Here is a 23,889-nt window from a genome sequence, read left to right on the forward strand (position 1 = left end):
ATAACATTTTGAGTCTCATGTTCTAGCTGTATACTTTACTGATTTGACTTGTAAACATTATCATAATCTCAATATTTCTTTTTTTTTTAATATTTCTTTTTATTTATTATGTTTTCCCATTTGCAGATTGAGTTACTTTTAAAATTTTATGGTAAGTTAAACGTCAGGAAACTGTCAAGTATTTCATGACTTCATATTTGACTTGATAGGTATTCTGCAAGCACTGTAGATGTTGTAGAAATGATGGATGATGAAAAAGTTGATCTGAATTTGATTGCTGCCCTTATTCGATACATTGTTTTGGAAGAAGAGGTTAGTTTTGTTTTTCTTTAATTTTCAAAAGTGAAACATTTCAATTTCATGTCAAGGACTTGAAAAAATATTTTTTCTTAAATGCTTTTAAAAAAAATAATCTTTGGAAGAAATGGCTTTTGATACCAGGAGCAAGAATTTCAAAATACCAAATGATTTAGCAGTTTGACCTATTTGAAGAAAAGACTCAACAAATGAAATGTCTGGATTATAAATCCTATTTTTAAAAAGGGAACTTTAGTTCACTTTTTCTTTAGTTATAATTAGTAGCTAAAAGTCGTCTTGAGCTAATATAATTTTAATGAAGACTTAATTGTGCACAGAATTGTACTCTTATTGTATTTTATTATGTGATCCTTTGTAACAGTTATTTCCCCTCTGCATAGGATGGTGCAATATTGGTCTTTCTACCAGGCTGGGACAACATCAGCACGTTACATGATCTCTTGATGTCACAAGTGATGTTTAAATCAGGTATTTTAGAAATGTATTTTATTGCCATTCTAAGAATGGTACTTGAGTTATGTGTAGTCTGGTTATATTCTTTCATTTGAGCTTATTAGTCCAAGTTGAGTTTTTTCAAAAGTTGGATTTTTTTTTTTTCCCCCCTAAAGTTCTGGGTCAGAGATAAAGATGGTAGATACATAGTGAAGTTTCTTATTAGTTTTATGGTGAGACTGTTCTCCTCTCTGCCTAAATTTGCCCAATAAAATTGAGTCTTTGGTACCTGAGGTTTTTGTTTCTTCACTCACTTCTCGTTTAGTTGGGCAGAAAAGAAATTTGAATTTTCCTCTTAAGCCAGTATTTCTCAGCTCTAACTGTACAACAGAGTCACTCATGGCACTTCTTTTAAAATGCAGACCCAGATCACATCCTCATACCAAATATTAGAATGTGACCTGCCAAATGTTAGAATGTGACCTGAATATCTGAAGTTTAAAAAAAAAAATTCTCAGATGATCTGATTGTTTAATAGGATGTTTTGAAACATGCAACCTCTTATGTTTTAGAGAAATGCATTGGAACATTTTTCTCCTATGAAATTAAGTTATAGCTTTTTCCGGAGTCACTGTTAACTTTAGTAAAAATCAAAGCAAATTCCATTTAAGTGTATTTTAAAATAGTTCTGAATATGCTTCCTAGCCTTACTCTGTTGATGTGCTTTGATACATTTTATTTTTTTTAAAACACTGAAAAATATTTTGATCTAATTTTATTGGCTAAAATACTTTTTAAATCCCATCATGGTAATGCCCTCAAATTGTTCACTATAATAAAAATTATTTCCTATTCTCTCACTGCAAAAATATTTTTGTCTGGTTACCATGACTTCTCTATAATGAAATACTACTTTGTGTTTTCCTCATCATTGGTAACTTCTGTATAGAAAAAGTATAGGTTGTGATTAAACTATACAACCATATATTTTTTTTTAAAACAGAAATATTTCTCTGGCTGAACCTTCCAGCTTTGGCCTTTCCTTCCCCCATCATAAACTCTATTATATGATCTACTTTTAGTTTTAAAAATGTGAGTGTGTATGTATTTTCCAAGAAAATGTAGAGATCATTTTGGAGGAAGTAGGGAAAGGGTGTGATATTAAAGATTATTATAATTGACTTCATTAGCTTCCTGATTTAATTATACTCAGGGATGGAAGTATTATAGTTCCACCACCAGCTTCAGTTCAGCTCAGTCATGTCTGAGTCATGTCTGACTCTTTGCAACCCCATGGACTGCAGCATGCCAGCTTCCCTGTCTAAACACCTGGAGCTTGCTCAAACTCACGTCCATCGAGTAGGTGATGCCATCCAACTGTATCATTCTCTGTCATCCCCTTCTCCTCCTGCCTTCAATCTTTCTCAGCATCAGGGTCTTTTCTAGTGAGTCAGTTCTTCGCATCAGGTGGCCAAAGTATAACCACCAGCTTAATTTCTTTTAAAGAAAATCTTTCAAAAATTAAACATTCCTAATCTTTATCATCATCTGATAACCCAGTCCATAATCAGATTTTCCCATTTTTTTCCCCCCAAAGTATCTCACAACTAGCTTGCTCAGACTGTAGAAAAAGTCAGACTGATAAATCGTTTAGTTTTAGAACATCACTCCCATCTTCCCTTCTTTCCCCATGGTGGAAAAGGCTAGGTTCTACTTTCTGGAGATGTCTAAATCTTTATAGTATCATTTCATTTGATCATCTTTTAATCCTGTTTTCCTGCCAACTGGAAGTTATATCTGAAGGCCTGATTCAGTTTAATTAACTTGATTGAGTTAAGTCAGAGTGGATGTATTTCATACTGTGTCACAGAGATAAGTAGTCGAAGGCATTCTTTGTTAAGCACTATTTGACAGCTTTTTACAGTTTAGAAGGGTCACAGAGGCTGTGGGAAACACTGTATCTCCTGAATAACAGCGGTTCTTTTTTTGGAAAATGCAACTACCTAGGGTCTTCTGGACATTCTTGTTAGAGATTTAAGTTAGGTTGCACTTTGGTAGCTATATCTGGCTGAAATTTACCTTTCTGTAACACTCTCTCCTTCCCATTACAGTACTATATCAAACTGACTGTTGACTGATAATCATGAGTGGGCTTGAGCAACTTCATTTTGAAACTTAAAACTTCCTATATACCTAAAAAATTATTATTTTTTAATGTGGGTGACTTTTGGAATATACTACATTTTACCAGTGCTATTTCATTATTTTTAAGTGGATGTGGGAATTTAATAAGTAATTTGCTTTAAAATTTTCTTTGATTAAAGTAGGATTACCCAAAGTCTACAAACGTATTCACCCATATTAAATAAAATCCTTTGATCTTTAGTTAGTGGTGGGAATGGAGTTAATGTTTTGTTTTGTATTTTTTTTTATATAATTTGAAAAGGTTGCTACCCACTTTTCAGCATTGTATAAGAATTTAGAATTTGCAGAAAAAATATTAAGAATATAAAATGTATATACTTGGTGTGACTGTACATAGGAATATAAATTAAGAATTAATGTGACTCAGCATCTGAACTTACTGTTCCATGTAATTTTTATGGAATTTTCTGCAGCTTTTTATCTTAAAGTTTAATTTTCTTCTTAATTTTCAGACAAGTTTATTATTATACCTTTACATTCTCTGATGCCTACAGTTAACCAGACACAGGTATGTTGTTAAATTTATCTCTCAAACTGAGACAGGCTTTAAGGACTGCTTATTGTATGTTTTGTTTTCTTTTATTTTTGAAGGCACATTTTAAAATAGTAATCTGTACAAAAAATACTTCTTTGAGAACCTTTGCAAATGAGTCTTCAGGGAATGACTGTACAGAAATTTGGATAAGAGGGTAATCTACGAATCACATTAGTTTCATCAGCATTAGGGGAACATTTAAAGGTTGCTTTTATCAATAGCTTATTTGGGTTTCCTGAATAAAATAAAAAGATATGTGAAAACCAATAAAAATAATTCAACCTAGGAGTGAATAATCTATGACATACACAGTTTGATACTGAGATTTTGATTTAACAGAATTAGTACATTTGTAGGCATGTGATTTCAGTGATGTATTATTAATTATGGTTTTGGATGTTTTGACTGTCAGATTCAGGGATCTCTCTAGTTAGAATGAACAGTGCATTCCCAAAGGAAAGGTAATTTTCTACTGTGTTTACAGGCCCTGGTAGAATGAGATGGGTCCATTTTTCCACTCCCTTTGTAAGCAATAATATAGATATTTTTAATTGAGAGCTTTTTACTGTCTCTGCTGGTATGATAGTTCTGAGTAAGGCTCAGCTAGCTGGAGTGGGTACAGTGTGCACGTCTGAGGGACGAGAAGAGGAAAGACAGAGCCCTTGATCCCAAAGACTGAACAGAAGAGCATCTGGTGTGGGAGTACTTCCGTCGCTCATGCCCTAACTGTGAAATATTGAGGTTAAAATTTGCTAGAGGATATGTGACTAGACTGGCAAACATCATTTTCTCTTATTGCCATTTTTATAAATGAGACAAGTTTATGCTGGTTTCTTTTCTTTTTTTTTTTTTTTTGCTTTTCAGCCAAGTGGTGTTTACCATCATGGCGTAGGGTTTATTATGTGAAGGGGATTTTTTTTTAAGTCTGTTTCAGTCTCAGTAGCTGGTATACGGAGAAGGCAGTGGCACCCCACTCCAGTACTCTTGTCTGGAAAATTCCATGGACGGAGGAGCCTGACAGGCCACAGTCCATGGGGTCGCTAAGAGTCGGACACGACTGAGCGACTTCACTTTCACTTTTCACTTTATGCATTGGAGAAGGAAATGGCAGCCCACTCCAGTGTTCTTGCCTGGAGAATCCCAGGGACGGGGGAGCCTGGTGGGCTGCCATCTGTGGGGTCACACAGAGCCGGACACAACTGAAGCGACTCAGCAGCAGCAGCTGGTGTACAGTCCATTCTGGTGACTGGGCATGTGCCTTGTTGGTTGCTGTCATCTGTATGTCTGTGCATGCTCAGTTAATCAGTCGTGACTGACTCTTTGCAACCCTGTGGACTGTAGTCCGCCAGGTTCCTCTGTCCATGGAATTTTCCAGACAAGAACACTGGAGTGGGTTGTCATTTTCTACTCCAGGGGAATCCTCCCACCCCAGGGATCAAACCCTGTATCTCTTGTGTATCCCCCATCAGCAGGTAGATTCTTTACCACTGAGCCACCTGGGAAGCCCTGTTTTTATCTGTATAGTTTTTAAGTAATTCATAATTCTTTACACTTCTGTCCCTCTCCCTTAAAAAGTTTGACAGCACAGTAAAATGTTTGCATTCTGCAGCATTTGTTAAAAATTTCTTTACCATATTTAAATATCAAATTAATAATTTTGTATACTACGTAAATATCTGTACATTAAAATAATCTTTAAATACTAACCTTTCATTTGAAATCTTGTTTGTGATAGGGTTTTGATATCTATGGGAGATTTGGTTTACCAAAAGGGAATTTTGTGATAATGAAGATGATGTATAAGATATAACTATATCTATAAATATTAGATGCATATGTCAGTGAATGAACAAAATTGCTAAAAGTGAACAGTACTTGAAGTAATTACTTTAATTGCAAGAATGGATGTATCAGAAATTCACTCTTGGGATTTTGATGTATGTATTCTTGCAGGTGTTTAAGAGAACTCCTCCTGGTGTTCGGAAAATAGTTATCGCTACCAACATTGCAGAGACTAGGTAAAAATTGTTTTTTAATTACGAACTACTAGTGATTACATTTGTTTTGAGCACCATAATAGTTAACATATCTTAGTCTTTTTTCTACAAAATACTTTGTGATTTCTTTAAACCTGTTTTAATTTAGTTGCAGTGAACATGGGTTTTTGTTTTTGTTTTTTTTAAACCTATACTAATGTTTTAGCCTCCTTAGAAATAGGCTTTTAAGTGATTGTTTTAAAGCTTCCCTAAAGAAGCATGGGGACTGAGGTCAGTACTTCTGGTTGGGAGTAGAATTGATAGAATTGATTGATTGTTTGGTAATCAGTTTTATATATATATATCTATATATACTCTTTAAAATCACTCCATTGGAGGTACTAATATACCAGTACAGTCATTGCAACAGATGGTTCTGCAGAAGCTGGTGTTAAATCATGGCACTGGAGGGCTCACAGAGCTAGTTACAGAAGTCCTCAGGCAAGCTGTGAAGTTGGACTGAGGGCAGATAGGAATTGTAAACATGATCTGTAAAATGGGCCCTGTGTGCTGCTACTAAAGCTGCTGATACCGCCTGTGATGTGGTGTCTGATCCCCATTTGTCAATGTGGAAGAGTGGTGAAAATCCTGAACTACTGAAATCAAGTTGATTCAATAAAAAGTGTTTTAAAATCCCTATCTGTAGATCTGGTATAGGCTAATATGCTTTAGATGTGTTTTTAACAATTTTTGTGTATTTGTTTCCAAACAGCATCACCATTGATGATGTAGTGTATGTAATAGATGGAGGGAAAATAAAGGAGACGCACTTTGACACACAGAACAACATCAGCACGATGTCTGCTGAGTGGGTGAGCAAAGCCAACGCCAAGCAGAGGAAAGGCCGAGCTGGAAGGTAAGATCACAGCTTTGAAGCCTTTACAAAAACACCAAAAATTTTGTGTACCAAATTTATTTAAGGAAGTTCCCTTTCATCATTTTAAAAACTTACTGCAGCATGTTTGTAGATGGGGGGAGTCATTTTAATCATAGTTGTTTTGGAAAAAGTATGTCAGGTTTTTTATTTTATGATTTTTCTACCTCTAATTCCTCAGTCTGGTTAATTAAAGTTAATATTCTTTATCTTATTAGCTATATTATCTGTGATTGTGTTTTTCTTTTTTTAAAAAACATATTACTAATAATGATTGCTGTTAATAATACTTGAATGTCAGATCATCCTCTAGACACTATACACATTAACTTGCTTAATCCTTCCCACAGTGCTATGAAGTAGGTTATTATCTCTATTTTGAGGGTAAAGAAACTAAGGTATAGAAAGATAAAGTCATCTCTTGAAAGTCACACAGCGTTAGAAGTAGCAGAGCCAGGAATTTGAATTTAAGTAGTTTGGTTCCACAGCATGGGCTCCTAATCACTACACTTCACAGCTGTACTGGTTTTTCACTATGAGTTAACCAAGGAAAGTACTTTTTCCCACTTACGTGATAGCATAAGAAATAAGAATACCTTTTTTTTTGGTTGCCCATGGTCTTTTTTGTGGTGAGCAAGAGCTGCTCCTCGCTGACGTGCATGCGCTTCTCATTGCGATGGTTTCTCTTGTTGGGGAGCACAAGCTCTAGGCGCACGGGGCTCAGGAATTGTGGCGTGTGGGCTCCAGAGTGCAGCCTCAGTGGCTGTGCACGGGCTTAGTTCTTCTGCAGCTTGTGGGATCTTCCTCGACCCGGGGACTGAACCTCTATCCTCTGCATTAGTAGGCAGATCATTATTCACTGTACCACCAGGGAAGTCCAAAACCTCTGTTTTAATGATCGGAGAAAAGATTTGCCTGTAACACAAATAATTGCACTTATTACTTGTTTTAATGCATACTTCAGAGTATTTTACACCATAACTCATGAGTGATAGAATCATGTCTGAAGTTTGAAGAGTTTTTATTTTACCTCTTACATGTAGAAAAAGATTTCCCTTAATTTTTAGATTGTGGCTTAGGTAAGGAAAGAGGAGTTCAAAAAAAATTTGACAGACCATTTATCAGCGTTTTAATAAGTTTATACTACGTATTTAAAGCTGTGACTCACTTGTTATAATGTTTGCAGATTATTCCAGTATAACTTACATCAGGTAGTTTATTGGATTATGCAGTTGGTGCTCTTGAGTCATACTCCTGACTTCGTCCAAGAAGTGTACCTTCTACTCTATTAAGAGGGGATAATTTGATTGGGAGCCTAGCAAGATTAGGGTTTCCCCATGCAGACCAATCAGTAAACGTAAAGTATTGCATTTTATAGAATTCTTCATCCCCACTAACCTGCTGAAAGTTAATTGTGGAACTGCAGTGTTTTTGTTGATGTTTTGTCTTTAATTGAAGTATAGCTGGTTTACAGTGTTGTTTTAGTTTCTGGTGTACTGCACAATGATTCAGCTTTTCTATATATATATAGTATTTTAATTCAAATGGAAAATAGTCCCTTGCGGGCTGTGTGATACAAATTTCTTTTAGCAAAGCTAATTAAGACTGATAATTATTTTGAAGGCCAGTGTAAACTGTATTTATTATGTGGTCCTTGGTGGAGATCCTATAGATAATGGGTCCTCTAAGCCACCAGATAAGCCCATCATTCAGATCAGTAGATGCAAATAAGGAAAAAAATGTTTCCAACATCTCTCTGAGAGCTCACTAGATAGCACATACCTAAGAGCTTTTAAAATAATACAGACGGGCTGGCATAATACAGGGTTTGTTACAGAAGACGCTCACAAGGCCCAAAGAGATTAACCTGTGTATACTGCTGATTGTGTGTCTACCAGTCTGAAATCTGTAATAGGTAACCAAATTATTGGTAGGAGGGAACCTTGTCTTTTTTAGAACTAGGACTTAGGATTAGTGGATTTAAGCTTATTCAGAACAGATGAGGAAAAGGAATATATGAATAACAATGAAGTAACAAGTAAATTAGTTATGATGTGGCTTGTAAGAAATAGATATTGACTGCTCTCCCTGCCTTTTCTTTTCTCTGGAATTCTAAAAAGTCACTGATAATACTTACCCCCATCCCGCCCACCTTGTTGTTGGTTTTTTTTTCTTTTTAAAGAGTTCAACCTGGTCATTGCTATCATCTATATAACGGTCTTAGAGCAAGCCTTCTAGATGACTATCAACTGCCAGAAATTTTAAGAACGCCTTTGGAAGAACTTTGTTTACAGATAAAGGTAAATTAAGTGGGAGAATTAAATAAGGTTCTAGTTTTCCACATGTTTTATAGAGGAAAGTAATATATTAATCTGCCAGAAAGAATTTAGACCACCATTTGTTTTTGTGTTAGTACAGTTTGACCCCTGAGCAGCCTGAGGGTTACACTTGCCAGTTATCCCTTCTCTGCCTCAGAAAATGACTCATCCAAGGGTGGGCCACTGAAACAGCTTGGTTAGAATTGGGACTCAAACCCTAGTTCTGTTGGTTCTACATGTTATGCTTGCTTATTGAACACAAACTTTCCCCTGTACTTAGTTAATTTAAAGGTCTGTAAAATGAAAATGCAAGTACTATATTTATTGCAAAAAAAAAAATCTGCGTAGACATGAACTCATGCAGTTCAAAATTGATAAACTGTAAACTGTTTTTAAGCTTCTGTCATGTGTATATTAAACAGTTTTTAATTACATACTGCTCTAGAGCCAGACTATCTGGGATTGAATCCCAAGTCCTGTGGCAAGCTAGTTATTTTATATTAGGCAAGTTATTTAAATTAACTTCGTGAAATTCTTAGAACAGTGCCTGGCACATGGGAATTGTTCAGTAAATCTTAGGTACTGTCACTACATCTTAAGATTCCCTCATTATAAACTACTTACCTTTTTTTTTTTTAAGCATCATATATTTGATAAAATTAGCCACCTTATTTTGAAGATAATCAGTAATCAACTTGTTGAGATTTTAACCAGCTACTTCTCTCATTAATAGAGTTAGTGGGTGTTGAAAGTAGTATGTTGGCCTTTAAACATTGAGAATCACAAACATAATTGTAACTTATTCTGGTAAAATAACTAACTGGAAAATTGTGTATAGGTTTGATGCTTTATTCAAGTGAGTGACACGGGGAAGACTAAATTCTGTCCATATATGACATGTTTACTTATATTTGTCTCCCCCCAGATTTTAAGACTAGGTGGAATTGCTTACTTTCTTAGTAGGCTAATGGATCCACCATCGAATGAAGCAGTGTTACTCTCCATAAAACACCTGATGGAACTGGTAAATTTGTTTTGTTTTTTCAATAAATCCTAACTTAGATTTAGAGTGTTTAAGTAAAGCAAGCTAATTACAAAATTTACCCTTGATTACTGCAAAGTAGGCCAATGAGTGTGCAGGACCAAATTGATTCACTATTTGGCTGTTCAGCTTTAAGTATGAAATAAGTTATAAAATGATACTGTTGTGATTTTCTTATCATACTGGGCTCTTTCCACACAAGTTTTTTCATTGTAGGCATGACTTAAAATTACATAAAAATTTGGAAATCTTTCCATTTCAATCTTTTAAAACTTTCGAATCTTTCAGTTTCCTGTTTTGATCCTCTTCACTTGTATTCTTGAAAGGAATTTGGTCGCTGTATTCTGTTCTTTCTGATTTTCTTAGTTTTTTATAGCTTTGTCAAATCTAAGCAACTTAATGACAGTATGGACATCTTATAAAGGCAGCTCTTCTGTTTTTGAAGGAATGCTAGCAGGTGACTTTCCCAGAATAGATCCCACTACCTATCATTGTTTCTCTTAACAGCTTTTGCCTTAGTTTATTTTATGAAGGCAGTGTTTTGAGGAACAGGCTTCATTGTCTCAGGTGCCCACTTAGTTGGTAGTCATCCCTATACAAGACCACGTTGAGAAGCCGCACACGACTGGCTGTAAGTTAGTGCCCTAAGTAGAAACAAAGAACAGAACTGTGCTGTCCAACTCAGTATCCACTAGCCACAGGTGACTATTTAATTAAATTACAAATTCAGTATCTTGGTCATACTCACACATTTTAGAAGTTGAATAGTCACATGGGGCCAGTAGTTACTGCATGAACAGTGCAGAAATGACAGTCCATCAGTGCTGCAAGTTCTGTTGATTAGTGGTGGGCTAGAGGATGCTGCTGGGTGTATTTTACATATTTAATTTTTTTTTTTTTGAGTCATCTGTGTAGATAGTTTTGGGAATTTGGTCCATATGAAAACATTGAAATAAACTTGAGAGTAATAAGTTGTTTAAATGAAAAGTATTGTAACTGATCTGACCATTTTTGTTTGAATTTGGGTTAGATTAGTGAGATTGCTGATATTTTAGGGAACAGTGTGGTTTTACTGACTTTAAAATTAAAGTCTTCCCCTCCAGATTTTTCTCTAATAGAACATAGCAATAGAGAGCTAGGTGGTGATCAGAGAATCAACTTAATTGTGGTAGAGACAAATGACCAGAGGACAGCTGGAGTCTGAAGCCAGAGTGGGGTGACTTCCTTTCTCCTGACTGAATTTAAGCACCAGTCTTTACTGAGCCATTTGCAGGCAACAAAATTGTGAAAAGGCCTGGGACATCCTTGCCAACAGTAGGGTCTGAAGCCTGCATTTTGAAAAAACTTTTTTATTGTGCAATGCAGAATGCCCATCCAGGATAAAAGAGCAAAACAAAAACCATCCAGCTTAATGATTTATTACACAAAGTGACCACTGTTATTTTTATTCATGTCAAGAAGTTAAGAACATCTCTGGGATACTAAAAGGCCACTGCCTACCCTCTCCCATCACTCCCTGAGTCTCAAAAATAACATCTATCATAACTCTTTAATGGTAGTCTCTTGCTTTTCTTGATGATTTTACCAACCAGAATACATCTCTATAAAGAGCTCGATTTAATTTGATCCTTTATAAACTTTACAGAAATCCACATAGGATGTTGGGACTTTTGGAAGAATGGGGTTCTGAATTCTTTCAGTGAACATTGTGAAATTCATGTGCATTACTGCTTTTAGCTGTAAATAGTTCATTCATTTTCATTTCTTTATATGGCTACTGAAAGGTATTTTTGGTTGTTGTTTAATCGCTAAGTTGTGTCCGCCACTTTTGTGACCCCATGGACTGTAGACCACCAGGCTCCTCTGTCCCTGGGTTTTCCCAGGAAGGAATACTGGAGTGGCTTGCCATTTCCCTTCTCCAGGGGACTGAACCTGCATCTCCTGCATTGGCAGGTGAATTCTTTACCACTTAGCCACCTGGGGCTTCCGGTGGCTCAGATGGTAAAGAATCTGCCTTCAGTGCAGGAGAACCAGGTCTGATCCCTGGATCAGGAAGATCTCTTAGAGAAGGGAATGGCTACCCACTCCAGTATTCTTTACTGGAGAATTCCATAGAGGAGCCTGACGGAGCCCATGGGGTTGCAAAAGAGTCCAACACAACTGAGCGACTAACACTCACACTTTCACCTGGGAAGCCCAAAAGGCATTTTGCTTATTTCCAATTTGAAGCAATTACATACGCTGGTAATGAATATTCTTCAGTATTCATTGTTTCTTAGTGTACATGTTTAAGTATTTCTGATAGGTATATGTGTAGGAGTGAATTCAGTAGGTAATGCCCAACCATTTTCCAAAGTTGTCAAACTACTTACACTCCTACCAGGGCCAGTGGTAGGTGAGCATTCTCGTTGCTCTATAGCATCCCCAACCTATAGTCTTTTATTCTAAGCATTTTGATAGGTATGTTGTAGTTTAATAGTTTTAATTTGCATTACAGTGAGTACTGTTAAATTTGTATGCAGCGTTTCATGCTTCCAGCCCATTTGGATAGTCTCATTTGTAAATTTTTGGTGCCAGTTTTTCTGTTATGTCATAGGAGGTCATTATATATACTTTTTGTGTTCTGTTGATCTGAGCCTTTTGTCAGTTGTGTATTGCATATGTCTGTATTTTTACCTTATCACTTTTTACTAGTGTTTTGGTGAATAAATTCCTAATTTTAATGTGAAATATATATCAGTTTCTTCTTTATTGTTACTGCTTTATGAGTCTTTATCTACCCTGGAGTCATAGTGATAATACTGTTTTCAGTTTTTCTTCTTCGTACTTAGAAATAGAATCCATGTGCAATTGGTGTGTGTGTGTGTGTGTGTAGGTGAGGTAAGAATCAGTTTTTAGATATGTGGGACAGTTGACTGAAACTGTTAGAAGGAAGTTTATCCTTTTCCTTCTCTTTCTTCTGCAGTGTTGTCATCAATCAAATGTCTATGGGTTTGTCCATTTGTAGGCTCTGCTTTATTCTGTTGATATGTATTTTTCTTGAGCCGCTATCACACTGTCTTAATTATAATATTGAGTCTTAACCAAGCAAGAACATGCTCTTTCCCATTGATTTAGTTATTTAATCTCTTGGTATTTCAGCATTTTCTGTGTATCATACAGATTGATGTCTTGATTAGTGGTATTTTTGGATTCGAACTTCAAAATTTTGCATTATCTTGTGTGTCTGCTATACAGAAATCAAGTTGGTTTTGAATGTTGACCTTGTTTTCATTAATGCTGTGAAACCCACTTATTCTCATAACTGTATGTAGATTTTTTTGCGTACAATCACATCTGTAAATAATTAGAATTTTATTTCCAGCTGTCATCCAGGATCCTTAGTACAATATTGTGCAGAAGTGATATGATAGTATGCATTCTTATGTTCTTATTCTCAAAGGAAAAGCTGTCAATAATTTCATTGATCATGTTCTTTGAAGATTTTTTTGTGGAAACTCAAGGAAGTTTCTATTCTTAGTTTATTTGATTTTTATTATGCATGGATAATTTTATTATGTATGTTTTTATCAAATACCTTTATTTCCTCTAATGAGATTATCCAGTTATGCTGCTTTTTATGTTTAATTTGTAATGTATTGAATTACATCAGTTTTTCAAATATTAAACCAACTTTCATTCCTGAAAGAAACCTAACTTGCTGTGATTCAATTTGCCATTGTTTTAAGTTTCTCATGTATAAGGTAATTTAGTTTCCCTTCCTCCAGATGTCCCTGTCAAGCAGATACCAAGATTATGCTAAACTCAAAAAACAGGCTTAAAAGGTTTTTTTTTCTAGTCTCTGAAAGAGTTTTTGTAAGATTAAAGCAATTTCTCTCATAAACTTTTAGTAGATCTCAATATTGGCTATATTCCCTGTGTTGTACAGTACACAGTCCATTAGTTTGTGCCTCTAATTCCCCTGCCCCTGTAACAAACTCCCAGTGGGTTGGAGGAGCAATATGAGTTTTATCTTTTGCTATTTTTGTTGTTGTTCAGATTTTGTCATTTTGAATGTGTACTTACTGGACATTGTGTTTATAGAGGTCTTTGTGGATAAAAACTTGGAACTTGGGGTGATAATTTCCTGCAGAGAGGATTCATGTTGCCTCCTCTGGGAAAAGATGCTCCAGTGTTGTTCACCTCTCTAGACTTCTTTCTCTCCCCAATTACTGGACTTGTAATTTTTGTAACTCTTTTGTAAAAGAATTTTGTAATTCTTTTGTCAGTGTCTTTAGGGCAGCTTTATCTTATTGAATCCTGGCTAATACGTTATTTCTCATTTTTCTTCTAACATTTATAGTAAAGCTGAATTGTGAGTTAATTGTTTTTTTGTTTAAATCAGTTTCTAACCTTTGCTGACCTCAAAACTAATATTTTGATGATGAGAACTAAAGCTGAACAATATAAGGGCATTTGGACATGAGTAGACTGTCACCTTTTTTTTTTTAAAGCAAACTAAAATATGATGCTTTACAATGTCTGTTTTAAACATAAACTCTTACTTCACAGAATGCTTTGGATAAACAAGAAGAATTGACACCTCTTGGAGTTCACTTGGCACGATTACCAGTTGAGCCACACATTGGGAAAATGATTCTTTTTGGAGCTCTGTTCTGTTGCTTAGACCCGGTACTCACCATTGCTGCTAGTCTCAGCTTCAAAGATCCCTTTGTGATTCCACTGGTAAGAAGTATACAAATAAAAAGCTAGGTTTTTCTTTTTTTTAACACAGGGTAGTTATTTGCTTAGATACACTTTTTATTAGAATGCCATTCTCCTTTATATACCATCAGAGCAATTTAAGCTGCCTTCATCTGTTTTAAGGGAAAAGAAAAGGTCGCAGATGCAAGAAGAAAGGAATTGGCAAAGGATACTAAAAGTGACCACCTGACTGTCGTGAATGCATTTAAGGTAAAATGGACATATTTTAAATTTAAATTTTTTAAATATGTGTTATAGTTAACAGGAATGAGTTAGTGAGTGAAAATGTTTAAAATTAGGTGAATATTTGAAAAAAAATTATATACACTTTCCAATTTTGTGATAGTGCATTATTACATTTACCCTTTGGAAGAAAGTCTGTTCTTTGTGTTTTGATAACAGAGCAAGTGAACAACTTATTTTAAAGCATTATTTGCTATTATTCATTTCCATATTTGTCTTATTCACATTTATGACAGGAGCTTCTTTCCTGTTCATTAATAAACTATACCTGTATTCAGATTTAACATTTTGATAGAGGATCATAATCATGTATACTCTTCAAGAAAGAGAGACATTTTCTCTTACAGCCAGGCTTATCTGAGGATAAACATGCCTCATCCATCTTTGCAACATTTAAGTGTAATTTGGGGTATGGAGACAACATCTTTTTATTGTAGTTCTAGACTCAGTTTCCTGTTATGGGATTGTTTATGTATTTTTTTTTGTTCCTTTGAGCTAATTCAGTATTTTTCCCCCCTCTTCCTTCCTTTTCTAACTTAAAGCAAAACATATTTGTGAAGGTGAAAATATATAATAGCATTGAAATTTGCCTAACAGGTTGTTCTTTTTGATTAGTACATCATGTGCAGAATGGTGCTGTTTTATGTAAAATGAACAGTACATTACTTTATAACTTGCTCTTATTTGTGTAAAGAAAGGTCTGTAAATTCAGTTTTGCTTACCTATTAATGACTAGGATCATGGGGAGTTCATGTTTTTGTAGTTTGTTATTTTTTAAATTATTTGGGTTTTTTTACAGAGAAAAGTAAAAATCAGAAGGTAAGCATTGTTACTAAAATAAAGACAAACTAGTAAGTAATCTTTGCTTTGGGGAATAAAATTAATACTTTATTTCTTTGCCCCCTAGGGATGGGAAAAAGCTAAACAACGTGGTTTCAGATATGAAAAAGACTATTGCTGGGAATATTTTCTATCTTCAAACACATTGCAGGTAATGATGAGTGTTTTGAAGTAATTCTCATATATGTTAGATTAGGGGATATATGTATCCATTCTGTATGGTCAGATCTATACCAAAATGTTAATTGTGAATTTGTCTTGTGAAGTTGAATCATACAGAATCATAGAAAAGACTTTATTAAATCAACTGCTGCTAATAGCACAAGAAAAAGATGTACAACATAATAAAATAATGGCTAAGAGAAGAAACAAGCCCAGAGTTTGGCAGGAAAACACAGAAGCTCGTTTACTCTTTCTGCACCCATCCTTTAGTTGCCATTTTGAGGATTTGTTCTAAAATTTTCACTGATACTCCTAAAATCTGTTTTAAACTCAAATAGGGCAAGTATCTCTTTTTAAACTTTAGATAGGTATTTTTATCCTGAACTGACTTAGTATAGTGAGAAAACACTATTGGAGACACTTGTGAAACAGAAGAAAGTAAACAGTTAAGGCAAATGCAACATCAGGCACTGCAATGAACTAGAGAAGTGATCTCAAGCCAGCAGGCCTAGGAATATCCACACCTTTTAGGCTGTGTGGCATGAACTCTGGTAATGGACATTTAGCAGATCTACAAGGCAGTAAAGAATCCAGAATCCAGCATATGTAATTAAATGTGCCCAAACATTAACAGAATTAAAAGAAGGGTAATGACAAATTGTGAAAGATAATACAGCCAATGGATAAAAGAAGGGAACCTGGCATATCTCAGCAGAAAATACAACTGTTTCATAGTTAGAAACAGTTGAAGAATGCGGTTTCAAGAAAAGAAAAGAAAATAAACCAGTAAAAGGAATGAAAAGATTGCTGAGCCAAGAAGACAAATTGAAGGCCATAGCATCATAAGGAACAAAATGGGCAACCTTTTAAAACAAAAGATTACCTAAAAGGAAAGCTTGAGATAATCACAGCCTGTAGATGCAGCCATGAAAGAAAAAAATAAAGCAATAAGTAAAAAGGTCATAGACAGGAGGACAGCATTGATCTGTCATGAAGGTAACAGGTGTCTCTTCATAGAAAATCCAGGAGTGATTGAATACGTATTCAGAGATATATGTAAGAACATGTCCCTTGAGTAGAAAAAAAATGAAGTGAACTACAGTATGAAAAGATAGTTAAATCCAGTGTTACTTGAGAATACTATATCCTGTCAAGATACTAATTCAAGTATAAAGAAAAATGACAGGCATTCAAGAAAGCACTTGAAATAGACACTCATGAACTGACCTTGAAAAACTGAGAGTAAAATGCTGCGTATTAAGAGGTGAATCAAAAAGAATTTAGGAATGGAGAATACATGCTGAGTATACATTGAAATTATTTAAATATGGAAAAATGCAAAATGGTGTTGAGAATTATGGATATAGAAAAATAAAAAACAGTATTGTCCTGAACAATATATAATAATGGTGAGAGAGATCAGGAGGTGGCCTGGCGATTCAGTTGTAAGAGAAATTAGGTAGGAAAACTAAGGTCACACAATTAATAGAAAGGATATATATTTAAAAATGACTTGGGACTTCCCTGGCAGTCCAGTGGTTAAGACTCTGAGCTCCCAATGCAGGGGACCCAGGTTCAATCCTTGGTCAGGGAACTAGACCCCACATGCCACAACAGCGAGATCCTGCATGCCATGGCTAAGACCTGGCGCAGCCAAATAAATGATTTTTTAAAAATAACTGTATTTCATAATCTATTTTAAGCTCACAGACTTCTTTGTTAAATATCTCTTATGATTATAAAAATGTTACATTCATCTAATTCAGTTTTATTTCTGTTTAATTGCCTTAAATTGAACTAAGGGTAAATGCTTTTAATAAAATAGCTTCTGTACTGTTATTGCAGTTAAGATGGCATTTTTGTCCAGTTCTGATGAGTATCTGCAATATTGTTGATTTAATGATATTTCTGATGGTATTGAGATTAGGGAAGTCTTTTGTACTTTGCTATATTATTTGAATGCTTTTTATAACAAATCATGTATTATTTTACTCATGGTCATTTTCTTAAAAACAAGAAACAGGCCTTAAGCTTTTTTACCAGGATGTAACAGTAGTTCTCAGTAGTACATATGTGAATGTTATTTTACTGTATGCTTTTCTGTATTTCCTCCCCCCCAAAATATGGGGTGGAGAGCAATTTTGGAAATTAGTCTTTTTGCTGAATAAAAGAATTCTTAAACATCAGTTGTTACTCCCTATAGCAGGCAAGCCTTTTGTGTAGAAGATCGGACGATAAATATTTTCAACTTAATATACACATGGTTTCCGTGGCAGCTGCTCATCTTTGCCATTGTAATACAAAAGCAGCCAAAGATAATACGTAGACAAATGGGTGTGGCTTCGTTTCAATAAAACCTTGTTGACAGAAACAGATTTTTATAAATTTGTAGTTAACTATCCCCTGCTGCAAAACATCACATTTTTGCAAGAGTATTTTGTAAAGCAGGCAAAGCTCACCATGAAATTTATTTATGAGTGCACGCTTTATAACCCCTGTAGATTTGTGTGAAAGGTATTCTAGTTCTGTTTGTTACTGTTGCTCCCTAGATGCTGCATAGCATGAAAGGGCAGTTTGCTGAGCATCTTCTTGGAGCTGGATTTGTAAGCAGTAGAAATCCTCAAGATCCAGAGTCTAATATAAATTCAGGTACAGCAGGAAATACAGTGTAAATAACTTGCTGCTGTTGTCAGTTGTATCAGTAGTTTACTTTTTTTTTCCTCTACCTCTCACCCCAAATAGATAATGAGAAGATAATTAAAGCTGTCATCTGTGCTGGTTTATATCCCAAAGTTGCTAAAATCCGACTAAATTTGGGTAAAAAAAGAAAAATGTAAGCATTGAAGATTATTATAATTACTTATAGTTCTCTTAAACTTTTGAAACCATCTACTACAACATGACTTGTATTGTACATTTGTTCTTACTTGTAGTAGGACCCTATTCTTTACTTTGGCTATTTAAGGGAAGGCAAACTGTTTACAGTAGATACCACTGTTCCTCACTGCATATCCTGGAGTCTTTTCCTTTGTCACCCAGTATTTCACAAAGAATATTAGTAATGCCACTGTAAATGTGCTTCACTGGTGGCTCAGATGGTCAAGAATCCTCCTGCAATGTGGGGAGACCTGGGTTTGATCCCTGGGTTGGGAAGATCCCTGAAGAGGGCATGGCAGCCCACTCCAGTATTCTTGCTTGGAGAATCCCCATGGACAGAGGAGCCTGGTGGGGTACAGTCCATGGGGTCACAAAGAGTCAGACACAACTGAACGACTAAGCACATAAATATGAGAATAGTAAGCCAGATGTTAAAAAGCAGTGTCTCGGTGGAACTTGCTTTGGAGTAGATTATGTTTCAGGATTTTTTTTTTTTTCCTCTCTCATGAAACAGATAATCTTGTACTTTAGCTCTTTGGATGAAATTGTGGGGGTTTTACCTATTTTGAGAAATAAAGTATAGCTTTAAATATAGGTCCAAACAGAGTCAGCCTCAATAGTAATTGGAGACAACAATAAGGCATATTTTTGCCCGGTAAGCTCACTCATTCTGGTGAAGAAAAAAGAGAAACTGAAAGTCACCTATGGCTTGCAGTATATGAGTTGGTGTCAGACTTTTGGAAGACACTTTAATATTAGGTATCAGCAGTCATGAAAATAGTCACCGGCCCAGTGGTTTAATATGTTCTAAGAAAGTCATTCCAAATGTTTTTTGCAAAGTATATTGTAAGCAACATAGATGTCTAGTAGCAGTGGGAAAATTATGGTTTTATGAGACCATACTGTATGGCATTTCTGTTAGGTGTAAAAAAAATCATTGTATATTGGCATAAAATATTTGAACTAATGTTAAGTGAAAGAGTTGGTTGTTCTATACACATGAAAAAATATAGACCTCAAAGATAGCCTAAAGTGCAGTTGTTGTTCTAGTGCCGTGGTTCTCAGCATGGGTCATCTTTCCTTTCCAGGGACATTTGACAGTTCTGCGGACGTTGTGGTTTTGTAACTGGAGACGTATGTGTTACTGGCATCTAGTACATGGAGGCCAGGGGTGCTGTTAAGCATTCCACAATGCACAAGTCCCCCATAAGAAGGAATTCAGTAGTCAAGAATGCAGATGTTGAGAAATCTATAATGTTGTACCTGAGAATAGGGTAACATGAATGTTGATCATTGTGATTGGATTATTTACATTTTAAGTGATCTGAGTATTTTTTGACTTCAGTACTTTTTCAAATTCTTCATATATATCCCTAAAATGTACAGGTAGCTTAACATGTTACAGGTAGCTGAAATATTTGGAATACATTTTGTATATCCCTCTGCCATCCTGGGAAGACTTTATGAAGAAAATGTATCTTTGGATTGATGCTTTGTTTTGTAAAACGTGCAGGGGTCAGCATATTTTGGCATACTGGCTGAAAAACATCTTTGTAAATTTTTGTTGAAACACAGCCGTGCCTATTCTCTGCCTGCTTACTAGCTACATTAGCAGAGTTGAGTAGTTGTGACAGAATGCCCCCAAAGCCTAAAATACTTTGTCTCTGGTCCCATATAGAAATAGTTTGCCAAATCCTGCTGCTCTAGTGATGTAGGGTTGCAGGATGACATTGGTTAAATTGACTGTGTGGTGAGGAAAAATAATTGATTTTATTTTAAATAATGGTTCATGACTATGATGATTTTATGGATCCCTAAAACCATTAAAAAGATACCCTCAAAAACAGAGGAAGGATTAATGGATTATCCCTTTATAATATAATCACCAATGATTATATAAAAATACTATCTCATATCTTCTTGTTGAATAATATTAACTAAAGACTCCTACAAATTGAGGTGAAATCCTTAACTATCAAAGGAAAGACCCCCTAAGAATGGAGAGACTGTGCTGGAGCTGTGTATGTTTATTCCAAGTATTCCGGTTTTGAAATGGGGCTGGAGGGTTCAGTGAATGTGAGGCCATTTAAAACATATTTTAGAATAGGTTTTTAAAAATCAGAACTATGTTTTAAACAGAATTCTCCGGTTTTTAATTTTACTTGTCTGGGTATGTAACCTGTGGATTTTTTTTTTAATTGATCATTCCATTTATTCCGTAAATGGAGGACAGTTTAACAGTTTCATGGTTTATCAGTATCATGATTTACAGTAAAATGTACAGACTATTCTGTTGGTCTGATTCACTTAGAATTCTCTCAGGTATTTATTTCATTCTTTGTCTTTTAATGGTGTATATATTAACATAATTAGGGAATATTTTGTCACTTTTCTAATATGTTGAGTAATTATACCTATAAGAGGATTTGTTTTATGATTTAGAGTGTTCATATTTATCTGATACTTTTCCATGTCTTATTAAAATAAAAATTCTCTTTCCTTAAATATAAGTTTGGAAATATATAATGCAGAAATAAGCTAAACTCATCTGTGGAGTTTCTTTTGAATCTGGGATGGTTTGAAGTCTCCAGAGTGTTTTGTTTTGTTTTTTTAAACTACATTTTAACTTTTTTTAAAGGGTGAAAGTTTACACAAAAACTGATGGAGTAGTTGCTATTCATCCTAAATCTGTTAATGTGGAGCAAACAGAGTTTCACTACAACTGGCTTATCTATCACCTGAAGATGAGGACAAGTAGTGTAAGTGAATGTATAAAATAGCCATGGATCTGAATAGCAGTCTTACTGTGTTTTTAAAATTGTTTAGTTTTCATAATTACAAACAAAACTTGTTTTCTTTAAAATATTTTTTTTAATTGGAGGATAATTGCTTTACAGTGTTTGGTGGTCTCTGCCCTTCATCAGCGTAAATCACCTGTAATCATGCATATATATCACCATCCCTCTAGGGCATCACAGTGCAGCAGGCTGGGCTCGCTGTTCTCTGTAGCAGCGTCCCACTCCTTAGCTGTTTTATACTGGGGAGGGTGTACATGCCAGTGCTACTTTCTCAATTTGTCCTGGTCACTCTTTCCCCCACTGCGTCCACGAGTCTGTTCTCTACATCTGCATCTCCATTTCTTCTCCGTAAATAGGTGCATCAGTACTATTTTTTTAGATTCTGTATATATGCGTTAATATGTTTGTTTTTCTCTTGACTTACTTCATTCTGTGTAACAGGCTCTCGGTTCATCCACCTTACCACAGTTGACTCAAATTCATTCCTTATTATGACTGAGTCTTTTTTTTTTTTCCCCATTTATTTTTATTAGTTGGAGGCTAATTACTTTACAGTATTGTGGTGGTTTTTGCCATACATTGACATCAATCAGCCATGGATTTACACGTATTCCCCATCCCGATCCCCCCTCCCACCTCCCTCTCCATCCCATCCCTCTGGGTCTTCCCAATGCACCAGCCCCGAGCACTTGTCTCATGTATCCAACCTGGGCTGGTGATCTCTTTCACCCTTGATAATATACATGTTTCAATGCTGTTCTCCTGAAACATCCCACCCTCGCCTTCTCCCACAGAGTCCAAAAGTCTGTTCTGTACATCTGTGTCTCTTTTTCTGTTTTGCATATAGGGTTATCCTTACCATCTTTCTAAATTCCATATATATGTGTTAGTATACTGTATTGGTGTTTGTCTTTCCGGCTTACTTCACTCTGTATAATGGGCTCCAGTTTCATCCATCTCATTAGAACTGATTCAAATGAATTCTTTTAATGGCTGAGTAATATTCCATAGTGTATATGTACCACAGCTTCCTTATCCATTCGTCTGCTGATGGGCATCTAGGTTGCTTCCATGTCCTGGCTATAATAAACAGTGCTGCGATGAACATTGGGGTGCACGTGTCTCTTTCAGATCCGGTTTCCTCAGTGTGTATGCCCAGGAGTGGGATTGCTGGGTCATATGGCAGCTCTATTTCCAGTTTTTTAAGGAATCTCCACTGTTCTCCATAGTGGCTGTACTAGTTTGCATTCCCACCAACAGTGTAAGAGGGTTCCCTTTTCTCCACACCCTCTCCAGCATTTATTGCTTGTAGATTTTTGGATAGCAGCCATCCTGACTGGCGTGTAATGGTACCTCACTGAGGTTTTGATTTGCATTTCTCTGATAATGAGTGATGTTGAACATCATGACTGAGTCTTATTCCATTGTATGTATGTACCACAGCTTCTTTATCCACTTATCTGTGGATGGACATCTGAGTTGCTTTGTCCTAGCTGTTGTGAACAGTGCTACAATGAACATTGGGGTGCATGTGTCTTTTTGAATTGTGATTTTCTCAGGTTATATGCCCAGTAGTGGGATTGCTGGGTGATCTGGTAGTTTTATTCCTAAGTTTGTTAAGGAATTGCCTAAGTTTTTTTTTTTTCCCGATAAGACTTACAATGTCCTCAAGCAAATAACCTGTACTTTTTAATGTCTGCAGGTTTGTTGTGATTGATCTTTCTATTTTAATTAATAGAAGGTTATTTGATTTTCATAATTTTCTTTCAGAGCCTATTTTTCAAGAAATACTGACATGGTATATAGGAGTTCACAGTGTATGAAGAATTTTATTGCCTTGCCAATATAACTTATAAATACTGGTCAGAATATTAAGTGGGAATTAATATATAAATAAAATATATATATTATAATATATAATATATATATTAATATATAAATAAAAAGAGCTTCAGCTACATTATTGTTTTGGTTTTATCACTTAGAAAAATACTTTGTTTCCAGAATAGTTTTACTGATTGAATCGAAACAAAAATATAAAACTACTTTGTAGTCTGAAGTAATGAAAAATGACTTGTTTAAAATTATATTTTTTTTAAATTAGTCTGTGATTACACTGACAGGATAATAATAATATCTGTTTTAGAAGAAAAACACTAATTGATACTAGTGATTTTACTGGATTAATGTGACAATAATCCTTTCCAACTCCTTAATATATTAACTTGCCTTAATTTTCTTTATAGATATACTTGTATGACTGCACAGAAGTTTCCCCATACTGTCTCTTGTTCTTTGGAGGTGATATATCCATCCAGAAAGATAATGATCAGGAAACTATTGCTGTAGATGAGTGGATAATCTTTCAGTCTCCAGCAAGAATTGCCCACCTTGTTAAGGTGACTGACTTTACATGATTGTCTTTGATTCTGCATGCAAGTTTGTATACAGTGTTGTGTTTTTATC

General features: G+C 35.3%; 1 protein-coding gene across 1 annotated transcript in view; it reads left to right on the forward strand.

The window, feature by feature from the left end:
- DHX36 (DEAH-box helicase 36) overlaps positions 1-23,889 on the forward strand; it is a 45,769-nt gene that overhangs the window by 18,553 nt on the left and 3,327 nt on the right. Inside the window, exons 11-24 of the mRNA XM_043473949.1 lie at positions 210-312; positions 699-786; positions 3,408-3,463; positions 5,444-5,508; positions 6,239-6,382; positions 8,583-8,700; positions 9,644-9,742; positions 14,312-14,485; positions 14,627-14,713; positions 15,654-15,737; positions 18,298-18,397; positions 18,491-18,581; positions 21,264-21,384; positions 23,670-23,822. Coding sequence (XP_043329884.1) covers positions 210-312; positions 699-786; positions 3,408-3,463; positions 5,444-5,508; positions 6,239-6,382; positions 8,583-8,700; positions 9,644-9,742; positions 14,312-14,485; positions 14,627-14,713; positions 15,654-15,737; positions 18,298-18,397; positions 18,491-18,581; positions 21,264-21,384; positions 23,670-23,822 — 1,483 coding nt within the window. The remainder of the gene's footprint in view (positions 1-209; positions 313-698; positions 787-3,407; positions 3,464-5,443; positions 5,509-6,238; positions 6,383-8,582; positions 8,701-9,643; positions 9,743-14,311; positions 14,486-14,626; positions 14,714-15,653; positions 15,738-18,297; positions 18,398-18,490; positions 18,582-21,263; positions 21,385-23,669; positions 23,823-23,889) is intronic.

This window comes from Cervus canadensis, chromosome 7 (genome assembly GCF_019320065.1).
Source record: "Cervus canadensis isolate Bull #8, Minnesota chromosome 7, ASM1932006v1, whole genome shotgun sequence".
Taxonomy (NCBI): domain Eukaryota; kingdom Metazoa; phylum Chordata; class Mammalia; order Artiodactyla; family Cervidae; genus Cervus; species Cervus canadensis.